The 17,166-nt window shown below is 41.9% G+C and overlaps 1 protein-coding gene across 13 annotated transcripts in view; it reads right to left on the bottom strand.

Moving 5' to 3' along the window:
- dlg1b (discs large MAGUK scaffold protein 1b) overlaps positions 1 to 15,065 on the bottom strand; it is a 90,063-nt gene extending 74,998 nt beyond the window's left edge. For 8 of the 13 annotated variants that reach the window (XM_042098111.1, XM_042098030.1, XM_042097879.1 and 5 more), the window contains exons 1-3: positions 14,368 to 15,064; positions 13,779 to 13,910; positions 5,213 to 5,379 (exon numbers count right to left, since the gene is read on the bottom strand). In XM_042098111.1, the coding sequence (XP_041954045.1) occupies positions 5,213 to 5,379; positions 13,779 to 13,910; positions 14,368 to 14,386 (318 nt within the window). In that variant the 5' untranslated portion in view covers positions 14,387 to 15,064. Of the gene's footprint in view, positions 1 to 5,212; positions 5,380 to 13,778; positions 13,911 to 14,367 lie in introns of all 13 variants that reach the window. The other 5 variants (XM_042097230.1, XM_042097392.1, XM_042097137.1 and 2 more) reach the window with 2 other exon arrangements.
- Positions 15,066 to 17,166: the final 2,101 nt, after the last annotated feature.

Genomic DNA, 17,166 nt, shown 5'->3' on the forward strand with positions numbered 1-17,166 from the left:
TGATTAAAAGTGCGCTTAAAAACTGATGCTGAAATAATGCAATTCTGTGCTGTAGTGGTAGAGTATACTTATTCCATTTAATTGCACGTGGCAAATCTAAATAACAGAATATTTCTTCTTCTTCATTCATATATCAAGCGCGACAATTACTCCACCTGATTCCATTTCCAATATTAGAGTGGTTTTATCAACAATATTAATAACCTATCTTCCCGGATTGGTCGAAGATTTGTCGTTATCTCCTAGTCATGGTTTGAGCGATACATTTTTGAAAGCACTTGCTTACGTGAGACAAACTACAAATCAGGAGATTAATGTACTCTACACATCGTTTCTGGCAATAATCGGTAAGTGCAAACAGGCTGTGAGTGTCACAGTAAATCCTTGAGAGGTACAAGACTTAAAGCATAGTGCCTCTGCGCACTGTTAAGTGAGCCACAGACTGTAGGCAACGTCGAGACGCATCAGTTAGGACCCGATTACTTTCCCAGCATCACCAAATACAAAGTGATGCGCTGTTTCTGACCGTGTTCACTTGCACCAGGGAAAGGCAATCTGCCCCCCCATCTGCCGATATCAATCCAATACCTCTCTGGAATGCATGTTAGAAAGGCAGCAATAGGTTAAGGCAGCATTCCCAAAATATGTACAAATGCCTATTCCTGCAAATGTGGTTTATTATGCCCATTTTACAGTTTCATGAAGACAAAGATGCAAATGTCCACAAATAAGCAGATAACTAACATCAAGGGGGGGTATTTATAAACATCACCACTGTATTCAACATGCAATAACAACTTCACTTCTACTGTACTGTGGCTGATCTCTTGGTCATAGCATATTTGCCATGTTAGCAATTAGCAATTGGTCATGGGGGTAAGGGTTGGGGGGAAAGGAGGCTTTTTTTACTTGAGATCATTACAACTTAATGGTTTCCATTAATCCATATATTTGACTGACTGACTAGGCATTCTCATCAAATTGCCCATTGACATGTTTGTAGTTTATCATCACAGCAAGTGGTGGGGAAACATAGTAAGCACAGCCTTCATATACTGTAAAATCCCTTCATCAAAGCAGCACAGTGTGGAGAGATGCCCCGTAAAGACTGGCCCGCTGTGAGAGACTACATCACACTGAAGTGCAGCACACATAAATATTTTATTTGTGTAGATTCAGTGATTAGACTTCAACCTCACAGCCCATCCCTCTTGCTTCAGAAGACCCATGCTTAGACAAAACTGCTCAGAACACATCCTTTTTTTTTGCTGAGGCCTCCTCCTTGAGCAAGGGGGGAGGGGGGGGTATTTATCATGTGTCAGAGTTTGCATTTCTCAAACTTCCTTGTGCAAACTTTCTTTTAAAGCAAAATAAGGTGGGTATGTGCAGAAGGATGGCCTGGCAGGAAATATGCAGTGAGGCAGTGGAGCATGAAGAGGCTTCCTGAAAGCTGCTCCCTTCTCATATTGATGACCACACGCTTCTTGACTTTGTGTTTCCATGGTGGCCACCGTATCACACAGACACACATACACAGAGCAGACAAACACTTCAGCAGACAGAAATATAAATAAATAAACAAACAAACAAACAAACAAACAAACAAACAAACAAACAAACACACACACACATGTATGCATGCATACAAAAATGAGTACTTCCACAACCACTTTTCCACATAAAAAATACCTCATGAAATTAGCTGTAGAATCCAATTATATAGCAATAGGGACATAGAAATCGCAAATAGGAATCTTGCAGCTGCCAACAAACTCTGTGCCTCTCCCTTGCTACTTGACAACATAAAACAAAGCCTCACGTTTGGGCCTCTCCACACAACAACTTTGTTTCAGTGTAACATGGAGCTTGCGGGCTCTTTTGCAGCTCGTCACTGCTCTGCTCTGTCTTGGAGAAACTTGTGCAGGCTAAAATAACCGCTGACCACCCGAGGAGGCAGCCTGGGCATGACTAACACTGCAAATGGCTGGTTTTTCAAAAAGGAACAAAAAGAACGTTGAGTTCAGTGGGAGGGATTTAAGCCCTTTCAGACAGCTTCATGTGCAAGCACAAATCTGTGCGCCATTCAAAAGACTGCAGACCATAATGTGAACAGGCCATTCATTCATTCATTAACATACATACCCACCCCTCCTCCCAACATCAACCAACGTAAAATAGACTGTGATCCAACCCATGTTAGCAGTTTGAACATGATGAGTTATGAGTTAATAAAACAAACGAGAAACCATACTGAGGTAACATCCACCAACAGAAAGATATAAATAATCCATATCACCAGCCAACACAGGACATCACAACAAAAATAAAAACAAACATCACAATGACTGATGGCGTCCCCATTCTCCAAAACAAAACCACAGTCCAAAGCTAAACAACAAGACCTGCAAGCCCAGCCCAGGTAAATGAAGAGCAACACTGATATATGAGCCACAGACAGGGTCCCATGTTCCAGGCAAAGAGGTAATGGAGGGGGTGTGGAGTGGGATCCAGGCATGCGGTGGGGGACATTGCCCCACCCCCACCCATAGGGAGAGGTCCCCAGCGGTACAGCACAGTACTTACTTGGTCCAACTCTGAGGGAGACGCTCGAGCTTTAGCAAGCACGTGTAGTATTTCATTAAGAAGGGGAGAGTCCTGTCACAATGATTTGTTGATTTTTTTGTTTTTTTTTTAGGAAAAGAAGAAGAGAAGAGAAGGTTAATTCTAAAACGTGTCTACCCAACAGATGATGGCTTGATAGTTCTTATTAATATTTCTTTCTTTTTACATATCGTTTTAATTAAAATGCACCACAATGCTTGAGCAATGAAAATCTCAACTTGATATCCCTTGTGTTTAGAAACAGTGGAGTGGCGAGTGAATGCAGAAAGAAGACGAGTCGAGCAGCTGGTCAGGTCACTGGACTGATGGTATGTATCTTATTAGTCACAATGACATGGGTTAATGGTGATTGAGATTCAGATGTGGTTCAATGTCACGACCACAGAGGGAGCGGAGTGGACTATCCCCGTTTAAAAGAACGCATCATCATCATCATCATCATCAGCGGGCTGCGAACGCTCTGTGGGCCCACGTGCAATCTTAATCCTGGGCACTCAATCAGAGGATAAAAAGTAATGAGCAGAGTGACTCACACACAGACTTCCAACAGTGATAATCTCTGTAATGAGACACTTGTTGATGTAGGGACTTGTGATAATGCATTTGTGATGTTGTCCCAGCGCATGACTAATGTTCGTGCCTAGCATTACGAGTGGGGTCAGCATGATAACGGGATGCACTTCCCACTGCAACACATTCCTTCTTTTGAACCTCTCCACACCTCTCCTCTGGAAAAAAACATTATTAAGACCAGCTGTGGGAGGTGGATCGCTGCGTGCATCCCGGAATGGCCTCATAGCTCTGGAGTGGGGAGCAGCACTCTGGGCCCATGCAAGCCAGGAACCAATTAAATAGACCAGTGACTAGCATGAACTCTCTCGGCTGGTAGTAAGACCTTCTGTTGAGAGCTCCACTCATCCTGTGCACCCAAGTAACCACGACTTGAGTAATCAGATTAGGCAGCTGCAGATAACCTGCCAAATCCATTTCATCCAGGTTTATGCACCTCAGAAGAAGCCAGAGAGCAAAAAGCCCAGTGTGTCATACTCGCTAGCCTCCATCGCTCTTTCAGGAGGACAGAGCGGAGCTTTCTCCAGGTCATATATCTGCATTCTGTCCTCCACAGCCTGACAGGAATTTACGACGACTCGGCACACTCATTGTCCAAGCAGGACTGAGTAACACAAGCTGCCTTTTTACAAGTGGAGAATTACAACGTAAAGGCCCTCAAGTTCATATGGTCACGCTATAACACTGGCATCTAAAGATCAAGATGGTAATAACCTTCTAAATACCATTGAAGGCAATGTGTTGTTTAAAAGATGGCCCCCATTTAGAAGGAACCATTTTTGAAGGTTGGCAAATGTTGATAGTCATGTTTGTAGGCCTACTTTATAGTTAATTTTGAAAAAAAGCGGTAGTTTTGTCATTTTGTCAGATAGTTTCCCTGTCCTTTGGTGGATAGAGAATAAAAGGTCCTTGTGGTCATAATTTTATCGTTTGTTGAGCGCCATGGAGTGAGGTGGTGACAGGAGATTTCTCTGTCTGTTCTATCCTAGAGTTTGAGCATCATTGTCCACCAAGTTCCTGCCACCTCTGCCAAACAACAGCATGCTAATCTCCTCCCAATTCTAGTATGAACCAGGGGGAGGTGTGCTGCCACACATCCAGGAAGCTATTAAATCAACAGTAAATCTATTTGGCTCATTTTGAGAGAAATATACTTTGGACCTCCAACATTTCAGCTGTATGTTAGCATGCACGTGAAAATGACATGTTAACTCATGAAGATGAACATGCTCTCACTCCCAACAGTCCAAGCCGTACCGACTCCATGACAATATGAAAATCAAGTGGATTAGAGGCACATGAGCCTCAGGCTCTAAAGCGGTTTCCAACCCAACCAGCAACAAAGCAGCTTTAATGCCTTCCACTGTGTTGCTCTCGAGCCATCATTACCATATTTCCCTGTCTTCCAGGGTAAACAAACACCTTCTAACAGGGATGGTAAACTATCAGAAGAGCTCAGTGCCATTACAGCACTGAAGCTGACAAATATTGAGCATTACCTTGAACAAAGAGTCATGCATGTGACTACGATAAGGCAAGAAATGTGATAGAATGCATTTTCAATACTTTTGAAAAGTGTTATAGTGTTTTCAAAAGTATTCAGACCCGGCATGGTGTGGATGTTCCACTGATATGAGACAGAGGATGTTGTTACATGGACAAATCGATTTTTTCAAGTACCTGCCTTCCCATTCATCAAAATCTTGATGACATTTCAGGTTTAAACTCACTTTATGCCACATATCTCCTTCATAGGCCATGAGGTATCATCTTTCAACAGCATGCAACTTTCACTGGCATGCTAAGTTTCCATCCTAAAAGCTGTGACAAGTAATGCAGTCTTTGCCGTTCCCACAATTGAGCACAGTGGAAGTGCTACTCTTCCTGTTGATGTCTTATACATGAAAAGTAACTAAACGCAACAGGCAGAGAATTCTGTTAGTTCTGAATCTTCACATTTGTTACTGACCAGTCCTGTATGAATGACCAGTCTCATGCATAACCTGAGTGAGAATCCTACCTCTATGCTGGTGCTAAGGCTGCTGGGTAGGGTGTCGGAGGTCACCGTTGTGCTTTGAAAACTGGGAAAGTCCCACAGGTTGACTGGGGGCATCACTTCCACAGCCTTCACTGGCTCCACACATTTCTGGTGATCCAATAAGGTCACTTCGTAGAATTCCTGGATATCTGCAAGAATCAGTCAGGAACAGGCATGACAACAACTTCACATTTGAACACAAACTTACCGTATGCTAGACACAGTAATAAAAATGCTATACTCATACACTTGTAACAATAACACCCGAGCTACACCAGGTCCACCACTGAAGCGCTGCGTTCACAAAGCGTAAAAATAGTTTTAGAAAACTGGTCTAAGTTTTTTGAACGTAAGTGCCACTATCACGTCTGGTGTAGCCAGTGATGGCAGTCCACTGATTACAGTGGAAGCTAACTGTTGCAGCAGACGCAACGCGAACAAAACACTTCAGTTATGTGTCCAGTGTGGCCTCCCTGTTAGAACTCAGATAGCTTAACTGAAAGAAAATGATAAATGAAAGCATCCCTGCTCCCAATAACTTTTCTTGAGACATTTTCAAAATAATGCACCGGTCTGAAAATATACATTTCTTGTAATGACAATGGTGGGATACCATCTGAGAACAGAGAGAACAGTTCCATTTTCACACAAAGAAATGCATGACCATAAGACTCAATTCAAATGAGAGTTTAACTAATATTGCTAGTAGTTATGCAGAACAGGTGGGCACGGGTCATACCGCTACAAATTTCATTTAGGAATCAGTCCATGGTATGGTGCATAAATCAGTCTTTGATTACGGCAACTTCTCACCTCTACATTCTTTTCAGTAGTGACACGGTGACAACTGGTAAATTGGAACCAAACAGGCTATAAATACTATTTAACTTAATATTACAAACACAAACCTGAGCCTTAAGCAGAGGTCAAACTAGGCCTCCGTATCCCATTCACTCAAATTACAATTCATGATCATGGAGTAAAAAAAATTCAAAGCTGAATACCGGTAGTTCAACATCAAAAATTAATACCAAGACAGTTGAATGATACCCATTCTTATTTTTAAATATTTATTCATACTTTTACCAGTCCAGCAGTGCACAGGGTTCCACTAATAATGCACAGTGTGATAAGTCACGTGCAATCTGTATAGTCATTTGCTTAAGCTAACCTTGTCACACAACACTTAGTACACTAGTATTACATGCAGCTAAAGATTGGAACTTAGTTGTAAGTCTTATCATTCTGAATCATTTTCTTACACAATTTTCACAGATCAGAGACCCTCTTCTATGAAATCTCTAGGGTATAAGAATATCAGTGGTAGCTATTGGTAGTAGATAGATGTCCCCCTGAACATCTATAAATACACATCCCTGAGTAAACTCTAAAGATTAGATGTGTGTGGGGCTTGTAGTGGGGTGGCTGCGTTGGCTTTAAAAGGTCGTTTACAGCTGTTTCAGGGTTCATCGGGTTACAATCACGCATGGCATGGAGGACAAGTCCATAGTCTCACGTGAACTGCACCTAACTAGTTTGGTGGTAGTAAACATACAGCATTTAAACGTTAGTCAGGTCAGATGCACATCTAGAATCGATGAAAAGAAAAAAAACATTGATAAATGACTGGAGGGTAGCCAAGTCATGGGATTTCAAATAGGCCTCTGCAGCAATGTCTTTCATAATGAGATATTCCATTGATTTCTGCATCTTATCTGCATGCTGAGTGAGAACTATTCTAGAATCACTTTTTTTCACTCAGTCAATGAGAATATTGCTGACTCACTGGTTATCAAGAGATTGGGGCGAATGTGGGAGAATTTCACAGTTAACTAGCAATAGAAAATGAGTGCTCCTAATTCAAGGCTGGTTGTGCCTAGCAGCCTAGTGGAACGTTGTAAACAGAGTAAGAAACAGCAGACCGACAGAGTTCTTCCATCCATGCATGGCAGAGGTTGGGTGACAGAGCTCAAAATAAGTGGGCGATCACATGGGCCCCTGTCGCGGGGTTAATCAGAGTAAATATTTTTATAATACACGATGGAGGGGGTGATTCCCACCTCTCCGGTTTCGCTTTGAAAGGCTGGGGCTGGGGACACTGTCTCCCTCTTCAAGGGTTTACAGCAGGACGAAACTGAAGATGCCAGATTATTTTTGTCACCCTTACTCTGAATGGAAATGGCTGGGTGACACCCGGCCATATCATAGTGCCTGGTGTGGTGTAAAGTAAGCGAATCACAGTAAAAGATTGCTGACTAAACATCCACATGATGCTCAAGAAGTTACACACTCAGTATTTTCTTCAGACCATTGTGATTTTTGGTGAACTGTGATTTTTGGTGAGCTTCAAGGAAAACTATTTCTACCAGAAGTTAAAAACTGAGAGAAACTTGATTTCACAATTAATTGCCAATTCAACCAGCCATGGCTAAAATTCAGTCAAGTTCCAAACAGTCCAATAATCTGGGAGTGGCGGGTGCAAAAAAAAAAAAAATGCAGAAAAATGAGGGCCCGTATCCACAACGCATCAGTAGCTCCTGAGTCGCTGATTTAGCAGAAATGGGCATGTCAGTCTTAACTTTGGGATTCCTAATATTCTGGATTAAGAGTAGGCCTAATTCGCAAAGATTAAAAGGTTGTTCTTAATACTATGAGAACTAAAAAGCAATGTTTTGGAGAGCAAATTAGGAAGATCTTATAACAGACCGTCCCAAATGTGATATGCAACTGCAATTACTGAAACCAAATTAAATTCTAGGCTACATTAACATTTTATTGTAGAATGTTACTCGTATATCATAAACATGTATTTGAAGAACTGTTTGAATCTGTGGATGGGATGCTCCATTTGTATCCATCATTTATTGTCTATTTATTCATTAATCAGTCTTTGCAGCCCTTGGTCTGCAAAGCACATACCCACTAACCAACACAGATCTAGGCCATCACCCATCAACCACTCAAAGGCTCACATCAATCAATCAAATCTTTAAAAGCAAACTTGTGCATGAGAGTTGACATCAACATCAAAGTTGACATAGCTTTGCAGTCCTTCTCTTATCTTAGGAGTTAGTGAAAGAGTAAAAGAGAAAACTTACAAACTTTAAGTGCAACACTTAAATGTACAGTAAAATGCATTGTGTTGTGAAAATAGACTCATATTTTCATTGGAGGTCAAAGTCTGTCATTCTATTCCATCTTTCAAATACATTGTACAGTAGGGTAAAATGAGTCACACTACCCTAAACTTCTTGGAGCATCTGAATCAGTTTAGCCTGAATATGTCGGAAACCACATGTGAAAATATAGAGGCAAGACAGTCTTGACAGGACTACAGGGCCAGCAGAGAGTGAGGAGTCGTCCAGTAGCATTCCTACGAGAGCAAACACAGCCGTATGCCCCCATGTCACTAGACTGTAAACCCAACACACATGGCCCTTCAATCAAATCTCCTCCAGACCACTGCACAGCTGACGTCTGCTCAGCGGTACCTGTCTGTCCACTGGCATTTCGAGAAGGGAACGACAAATACGCACATGTTGGGACGGGAGCAATGTAATAACAGCGTGAATCAGCTCTGTCGATTTAATCTCGTCTCAGGGGTAAATCAGATGCATGGCATCAAAAGAGGTTATGATTCAGGCAAACTATAAATATGCCTCAAATCTACAACTGGCCAGACTTACAGGGAGGTTTAGTGGAGAGTGCTGGTGTGTTTAAAAATCGCTTTATTTCCAGAATAATCCGTGTGTCTGTCATGGGCCGCCGGACGCTGCCCTGGTGAGGTCTAAAAGGTCACCAAAGGTGCAGAAATGCTCTTAACGTGAGAAAACAGTCAAATTAAACAAAACAGAAAGGTGAAATAAGATACGGGCATGTTTACGAAGCAAAATAAATGTGTCTTGACAGACCAAACAGAAAGAGACCAAGTCAAAAACTAGAAAATGTAATTTCGAGGAAATTACCAGTGCATGAAAATATAAACATACTGTATATTAACATAAAATGCCAAACAAACTTTTATTTGGAAACAGTTGGCAGGAGTCATAGTTGATAACAACTGACAGTTGAAATGGCTGAACAGTTAAATAGTTGAGTAGTTTAAATAGTTAAATTATTTAATAGTGAATTATTGTAGTGAGGACATTTATTTTGAAACAGTTGTGGGCAGAGGAAATATTAGTCTTAAGAGAGCCAGATTGTAGGCTTAAAGCCTGAGACAGAGTATATAGTTTAAAAGTTGAATGTAGATAGTGTAATGGATGTTGATAGACAGAAAGTTGAATGGATGTTGATAGGCAGATTGTTTAATGGATGTTGATGGATAGTTTAATGGGTGGATGAGTGAATGGTTTGAAGAGGATGAATGGATAGAAAGTTGGATGGAATGTGCCTTATATCCTTGTAGAATGGAGAGACACAGAGTTGGCCTAGTTAAGCAGCTGGAAGTTGATACAGGTGCAAATCAAGTTAATTAGTCCATTGTGATGTCATAGTGCTAATGTAAAGTCTATGGGGGAAAAATAAGTTTGTTTTTTGTTAATATCTCAAAAAGTATAAAGTTTACAAAAGTGAAAAATACATTTCTCAAGTGTCCTTTTCAAGACCTACGTTACAAAGTTTGAACGAAGTTTCTACGTTAAACGGTTGAAGCTGAATTAGACGCAGAAATTTGAGAGGAAGAGGAAGAAGAAGAAGAAGAAGAAGAAGAAGAAGAGGAAGAGGAAGAAGAAGAAGAAGAAGAAGAAGAAGAGAACAGTGTATTGCTTTCATGCACTGTAATAATCTCCATGTGAAACCTTATGTTGTTGAAGCCCTCAAAACAAATGGGCGTTGCTCCAGGACCACGACATGTGAAGTCAACGGAGGAGAAGTCCAGTGATGCAGCTGATATCAAATGAAAGCGGAGTAAAACGAGCCAGCAGGAGAATGCAATGGGATGTAACAGGATGAGGATGTCAGATTAGACAAAGTGTTGAGGGCCATCAGCCCCACACAATCCAGATAACAAAAGCCCGAGCAGCGTCACCTGTGCACAAACAGGAGGAGTGACAATGCGCCGGCGTGGGAGAGCAAATCAGTCCCATCATCGTCCTCTAGTCTGTGCCGTCTCTGATGCCAGCTTCATGTGTTGATCACATTTCAGCGATTAGGCAAACAATAATAGATGGGGCCCGGAGACAGTGGACGGGTCAGCAACGCAACAGAGTAAAGGAGAAGTGGGTATAGATGGGACAAAAACAATTAAATAAGACTCTGTATGGAAGTTTGTTTTAAACACACTGTGCATTTTCAGTAGTAGTAAATGCCGATAAATGTATCCACAGAAATAACGATGCCAGCACTGAAATTAAATTAGACATCACAATTAGCTAAAACCTACCCATTTGGACACTTGCCAGCCTGACATCAGAGAGCATAAAAATCACATATGGCAAACTGCACTCAACAGTCTACTTAAAAGGGCAACTTGATTATGAGGCACACTTAATGCTCAGCTATGAGGACAACGCATCTATCGTCCTAATCAGCGTCCCCCATAACCCCAACCTGTTTACCCCCATTACACCCCACCCACACTCTTCACTCTACTGAGTCAGTATAGGAGGCCAAGATGTGAATATGTTCCAATTTAATTTATTATTCTTATTCATCCAGCTACCTGAACTTGGAGGGGTTATCACTTGTTACTCTACACCAGTCACCACCACATAAAGAGGGTGCAAACAGAAATGCATGTGAGCGACTTCACACTTCTAGAGTCTCCTCCTGGTTTGAGGGGGCAGTTGATGTTACAAATCAGAGCCCTCTTCAGAAGCACAGTGTCTTTAGGGTAAGTCAGAGACGGCGTGAGTGTCCCGAGACTGAACAGCATGCCCTGACTGCATACAGCCCGCCGAGCCAGGCCAACTCTCAGTACAGGTACTTCCATGTTCCGCCCTTCCTTCCTTCCTCGACGAGCCAGTCACAACAAGTGGTGAGGTTATCTGTTGTGGCTGCGGCCCAGGTCTCTGATAGGTTCATGTTCGCCGTGCTAGCACAGGGGAGCCGACTGTGGCAAGACCCTCCTCACACAGAGCACTGTATTGATGTCAGACAAAATGGGCCTCTGTCGCCAAGGGTTACCATTACCGCATTCCACAGAGCCTGACTATACTCCGTGGCCCCGGGACAGACAGTGGCCACCCGATCTTTCCCAAGCACAGAGCACTCACTATTCACGAGTCCTTGTGCTACACAGTGCTGAGTTATGCAAACAGTCATTCTGTGATATGACTGAACATAACAAACTAAAGTCTAAAGTTCTGCTCCTGTGACATCCCGTCTGAATCTTCCACTGATTTGGCAAGTGACTGAACTGTTGGTGCTTTTTCTAGGAGGAGTGTTTGAAAGCACCGGTTTCTTTTTTCACTGTTCCAATTATAATGACTAGTGGAATTGAGGGCCTGCAAAAAAGCTAACCATATAGAGCGAGCCAGTGAAATTAAAGGCCTGTGCAGCTGTGCCAATGTGAGTTTGCTTAGAAGGAAACGACTTAAATTTGTTATTTTTTTCCCCCCCTAGCATGGCACAATCTGATTAAAGAATGATTTTGTGCAGCTTTCAAGCGGCAAGTAAAAAAGATTTAAGGGCATTATTTTCAGCATCAGTTCGGTTTCAGTCCAGTAACGTCATTCCCTCCATCACTGATATGCATGTGCTTGAAGTCGAACCTGGCGTATCCTCCGAGCCAAATATAGACGAGAGTAGCAAGCAGGCAGACAGGCAGGAGGGGAGGCAGGCAGGCAGGCAGAGGAAGACTTGCTCTGCTCCTGTTAACTCTTATTCTTGTTACGCAGGGAGAGGGAGGGAGAGAGAGAGAGCGAGAGAGAGAGAGAGAGAGAGAGAGAGATCAGTGAGATCCACTGGTCATGGAGTCAGACTGCAGTGCTGAGTCTGACTTCTGTTGCTGCTGCTGCTGCCACCACTGCAGCTCTCTGGGTGAAAATGCCATAAATCATCAGTGCTGGGGGATTAGGACTTGGGTAATCATGTCAACAGACAGATTACATTGTGTTTGTCCCTTCGTGTACACATCTTGGGGTAAGAGTCGAATTGGAAAACTGTCATTCAAATTCGTTTTTCATTAGTGACCATCTAATGCAGCGGGGGGCGCGTGTGTAAACAGCTCCCACAAAGTGTATGGCGCTTTTTTTTAGGTGGGGCAGAGGGGGGGGGGGGGGTATGTACAGTAAGCATGTCCTGTGTACACAACAGTTTGTGTGCGTGTGTGTGGCAGTATGCATGCATGTGACCATGTTTGCAATGTGGCATGGCTTCACATGTCATAAACCTAACTGGCAAGGTGTCAAGTCCACCATAATGCAGCAGTTAAACTGCCTGCAAAAAAGTCATGGAGTGAATCACACTGTCTATCTGCCAAAAGACCAAAAGTACAATGGGAAACGTGCAAATGCTATAAGTAGACTACTAACATGTTCTAAACTAGCCATACGCATCTGTTACCAACACAGCACAGGTTTTTCTCCCAAATTAACTCGACAATATATGACATTTTTAAGTCACATTTGAAGGTCATTCATGTGAGTACTTTCAAGTGTAGGAAAATCGACAAGAGAGGCTTATACCTAGATAGATAGATAGATACTTTATTGATCCCCAGGGGAAATTCAAGTTCCTTATTCAAATTCAACCTTAACTTGAAGATACTAAGACATGCTGGCAGACTGCCAAATAAACTCCTGTGAAACTCAAACAGGACTTTCAACATTCTTCCTGGCTCGTTGGTCTCCATGTTTTGTTTGCTGTCAGTTAGTCTGCAAGGAGAAACTCTAGCCTTGTTTCCCAGGGATTACTCCTGCTTCTTACACAGCAGACGCCCATCATAAGGGCATGTTTACCTTTGCTTATACTAACAAATAATCTACAAACTATCTTTCAGCTACAAAGCTAAAACTTCACCAAATAAAGGAAGCCATCCTATCGAAACTGCACAAAACTGAGAAAGATCAACACAACAAAAAATTAGCAAGGATAATGTATTTCTTGTAATGTATAACTTGTGCCACCTTTTAACACTGTGACATCTTTGATAAATGAAGACACAACCAGGCTCTCCTACACTGATTAGGCTAAATGCTGGTGATGCAACTAAAACTGTGATTAGAGTAAAGGGCATCTCTCACTAAGCACAGGAAGACTAGAAATGCAAAGATCCTGGGATGGGGGACTTTATTACCTTACATCCTAGTGTGATCGTCTGTGACTTCCACATATGCCTGGGAGTAAGGATCCATAGACAAAGGAGCACTAGATGGTAACTAGATAATAGGCCTACACTTCAAAAGTAATGGCATAGGTTCTCAACAATTCCCTGATTTTCAGCACTTGTAGGCTACAGAAACCGAGACAGTTACTCAGAGCAAGACTGGTATCCCCGTTTTAAACTTCCTTCATTAAGACAAGAGGAAGCCTATTGACTAGGTAGCCTACCCCACCAAGGTTCATTTAGAAATGAATGAGCAAAAGCATTTTAGAGATAATGTACCTATAAGTGCCTGAAAGAGGTTACTCTGGAAGATGTCGATAACCCTTTGGATGGAGTGTCTCAGTTGTCTGTCCTCTGTGTTGTTCAGTTTCGTCCGATATTCTTCCAGGAGCATGAGAGCTCGCTGTGCGTCTAGAGAACAACCACAAAAGTTTGTTAGCTGCAGCACTTGGGAGGCGTAGGCTACATACAAGGCCAACACCAACCTTACAGCCTTTTCCTTCAGCTGCGATCAAACATGAGACAGTCAGTGATAGGAATGTATCAATTCTGTTTTTCAGTTCTGTAAACATTAGGCATCTGTAGAAGCCAGAAGTTGATTTACTTGAAACAGTCACGAATACACATCATGTTAAAATCACAGCTGTAGCCTATCGTCTGACTCGACAACTGTAATATCACTGTGAGACCAGGTATACGTCTCGTGCTAAATATACATCTCTCTGCAGACTTCTCGACTATGACCACATGCACGGTCACTGGCTAGGGAAGAGTTATAACTGGGTGGTCCCAATTGCTACATTTTCAGCAGTAGTGTAACCGTTCTCGGCTGAGTTTGCGACAATTGTATTACTGAAGGACCACTTACCTTTTTTTCGCACGGGCATGATTAGGCTGAATTGAGCCAAAATGTATCCAGCTAGCGGACCAGGCGCTGATCCGAATGTTAACACACACGACTACCTCCTGTTTCTGGGCGTCCAACCCTAGTGTCAAGGGGTAACTGAAGTGCCTTTTGCATGTAACCTGCGGATTTCACTTAGAATAGCGATAGTTCAAACAGATCGCTACGGAATAAAAAGAACCGCCACACTGGGTGGGCGCCCAGGTCCCCGCTAAACACAACAGCCACCAGCGGTACCACCACGAACCAACTAGCAGCTGCACTTCTTGAACCTGACAGCGTTGAAAAAGGGACGCCACGACACCACATATGCAATAGTAAGTCCTCTTCGTAAAGGGTCCGGACAGTTCTTCAGTTCCATTCAAGGCCGACGAACACTTCCATTCAACCGCCAAGATCCATGTTTACTTTGTGCAATGCTAATTTTGCTCGCACTAAGAATAATTTGAGATTTTGCCGTCACTGACTGCCAGAGGATTTACAAAACTCAAAATTGCAAATCCAGTTCAGTGGCACATACAAAATTGGATCCGTTGTTTCGCGATTATAATCCTCACTTCCGCAGTCGTCCTTTCGGTCCCCCCTCTGAAATGAAAGATTGTTTTCCCTCACGTCAAACTTCTTCGTTATCTCCTCCTCTTTTTTTCTTCCTATGTGTCAGAAATTCCAAACTTTCCTCCAAAATGGCGTCCTAGGGCTGGAAATGTAACACGTGACCCCAAACCCAACCCTTGACCACCCAATCATGGGACAGTGTTACCCTACCTTTCAGCTTAGGGAAGGTGAGACTAAGGAGTTTCTTAAAGGAGACAAACATGAGCAGGATATGAGTTCGGGACATTCGGTTAATAATGCTTAGCTATACTTCAAACACGGGGAAATACAGGCGCTAAGATTGGATCCTTTCCCAAATTGGCTACTTAAGCAAATTGCTGATAAAGTTGTGACAGACGAAGGCATGTTTTATTCTTAGTAGCAAGCCTGTGTAAATTGCAGTTGCATGAAATAATGAGGGACTTATTGTGATAGAACGACGAAACAACTGTATTTTAGGATAGGCCTAATGTAATTTTCCCTCTGCCAGCTTAATGTTTTTTCAAGATAGGCCTACTCACATGATGTAGCCTTGGCTAGCCTAGGCGTTGACATACCCTAAGAGTAGACCTTAGGTTACAACCTAAATCTGACAAACCCAAAGCATGGAATAAATTCATAGCATAGGTGAGTCAAGAATAGGATATTTAATAAAAAGTAAACACCATACTTATAAGTCTATGAGTAGGCTAGGCTGAACGCACAATTATTATTATTCACATTAGCCTAAATATATTTTCACTATTTATTATTTTCCAAGGCAATCTTGGTTTTGATCATCTAATCATTGTCCTATCATGAAAGAAATAGAAGAACAGTCTTTTGTTGTTTGCTTCAAATGACAATCAAGATGAGATTGAGTCATTTTGACACACACACAAAAATCTATAAAGTGAGGTGCAGTCATCCACTGTATCATCTATATTCCTGGCATAAAGTCGTTCATTTTTAATAAGAACCTTTAATATAACCCAGATCCACTACCCCTCAAGAGTTACTGAATGGTCACCTGAACTGTCTTTTTGTAGGTTAGAGACTTGGTCGGAGGTCTATAACGTTTACCTGGCATGTGGCTATCGCATGCCATATAAAAAATACTTTCATCCCAATAGTGCATAGACACAAACAACTAAAGCCCTGGCCCAGATTGGAAAGCAGTGGTAAAAGAGTGTTATATTTTTAGATGCTCATGTTTTATGAATAACCCTCCCTGAACGACTGGGTCTATGCTTGGGTAAAGTGAGCAATCCTTGCATTGTACCAAACCACCATACTGCTGCCAAAATTCTTTGCTATTTTATTGAAAACTGAGTGAATATCTGGAGCTGAAGTCTAGACTGAGCAAGGGCTCACTGTTTTCATCGTATTTCGTCCATAAATGAACCACAAGCACAGCACAATTAATTACTTTCTGAATATCATTCTATAGGCATTATTGCTATTTAATTGGAAGTGTTTACATGGAGGAGAATCTCTAATGTAATTTTTACATTGTTTAATGGCAGTCGTAAATCACATTAGAGAATCCATCATTTGTCAGAACTATCTGGCCTGCTTCAAAATTAATATGATGATAGCAGATGTAGTTTTATCCCTCTCATGTGATAAAACTGTACATAATTAATCTTGGCATAAATCTGGGCTTTGGCAACCACACGTTTTAATGTGTGGTCGCATTTGTCAGCCACAAGGCAAGCCAGACTGCCTGAGCGGTATTAACAGGGGTCTCAGAGCACTATTGGCAGCATCATTGTTGTTTCTCTTCACTGCTTTTGGTGAGTTTGCATTTGTGCAAAGAACCTATTCATGGCAAAATCATGACATGGTTTTATTTATCTTTTACTCATTTAAGTCCCCACAGTATGTTACCATGGGGACTTAAATACTAGTGTAAATAAGCTGTTCAACCTATGTGACAGACTGCATATTCAGCAATTTTAAGGAATTAGAATTACAGCAGACCAAACTTGCTTCACATAACACACATTTCTTATGCGGTTTTAAAATTGTATTTCTGTCCCAAAATTGTTTATAAATTGAGTTGTTGAGTTGCCGGCACACAATAAATAGATTACATATAACTTATTAATCTAGTTCAACTATGTAAAAACTGGGAAAAATAAATCACACAACCCAATTCTTACTGCTTGCACTCATTTGAACACATTA

This window comes from Alosa sapidissima, chromosome 1, assembly GCF_018492685.1.
Source record: "Alosa sapidissima isolate fAloSap1 chromosome 1, fAloSap1.pri, whole genome shotgun sequence".
In the NCBI taxonomy this organism is placed as follows: domain Eukaryota; kingdom Metazoa; phylum Chordata; class Actinopteri; order Clupeiformes; family Clupeidae; genus Alosa; species Alosa sapidissima.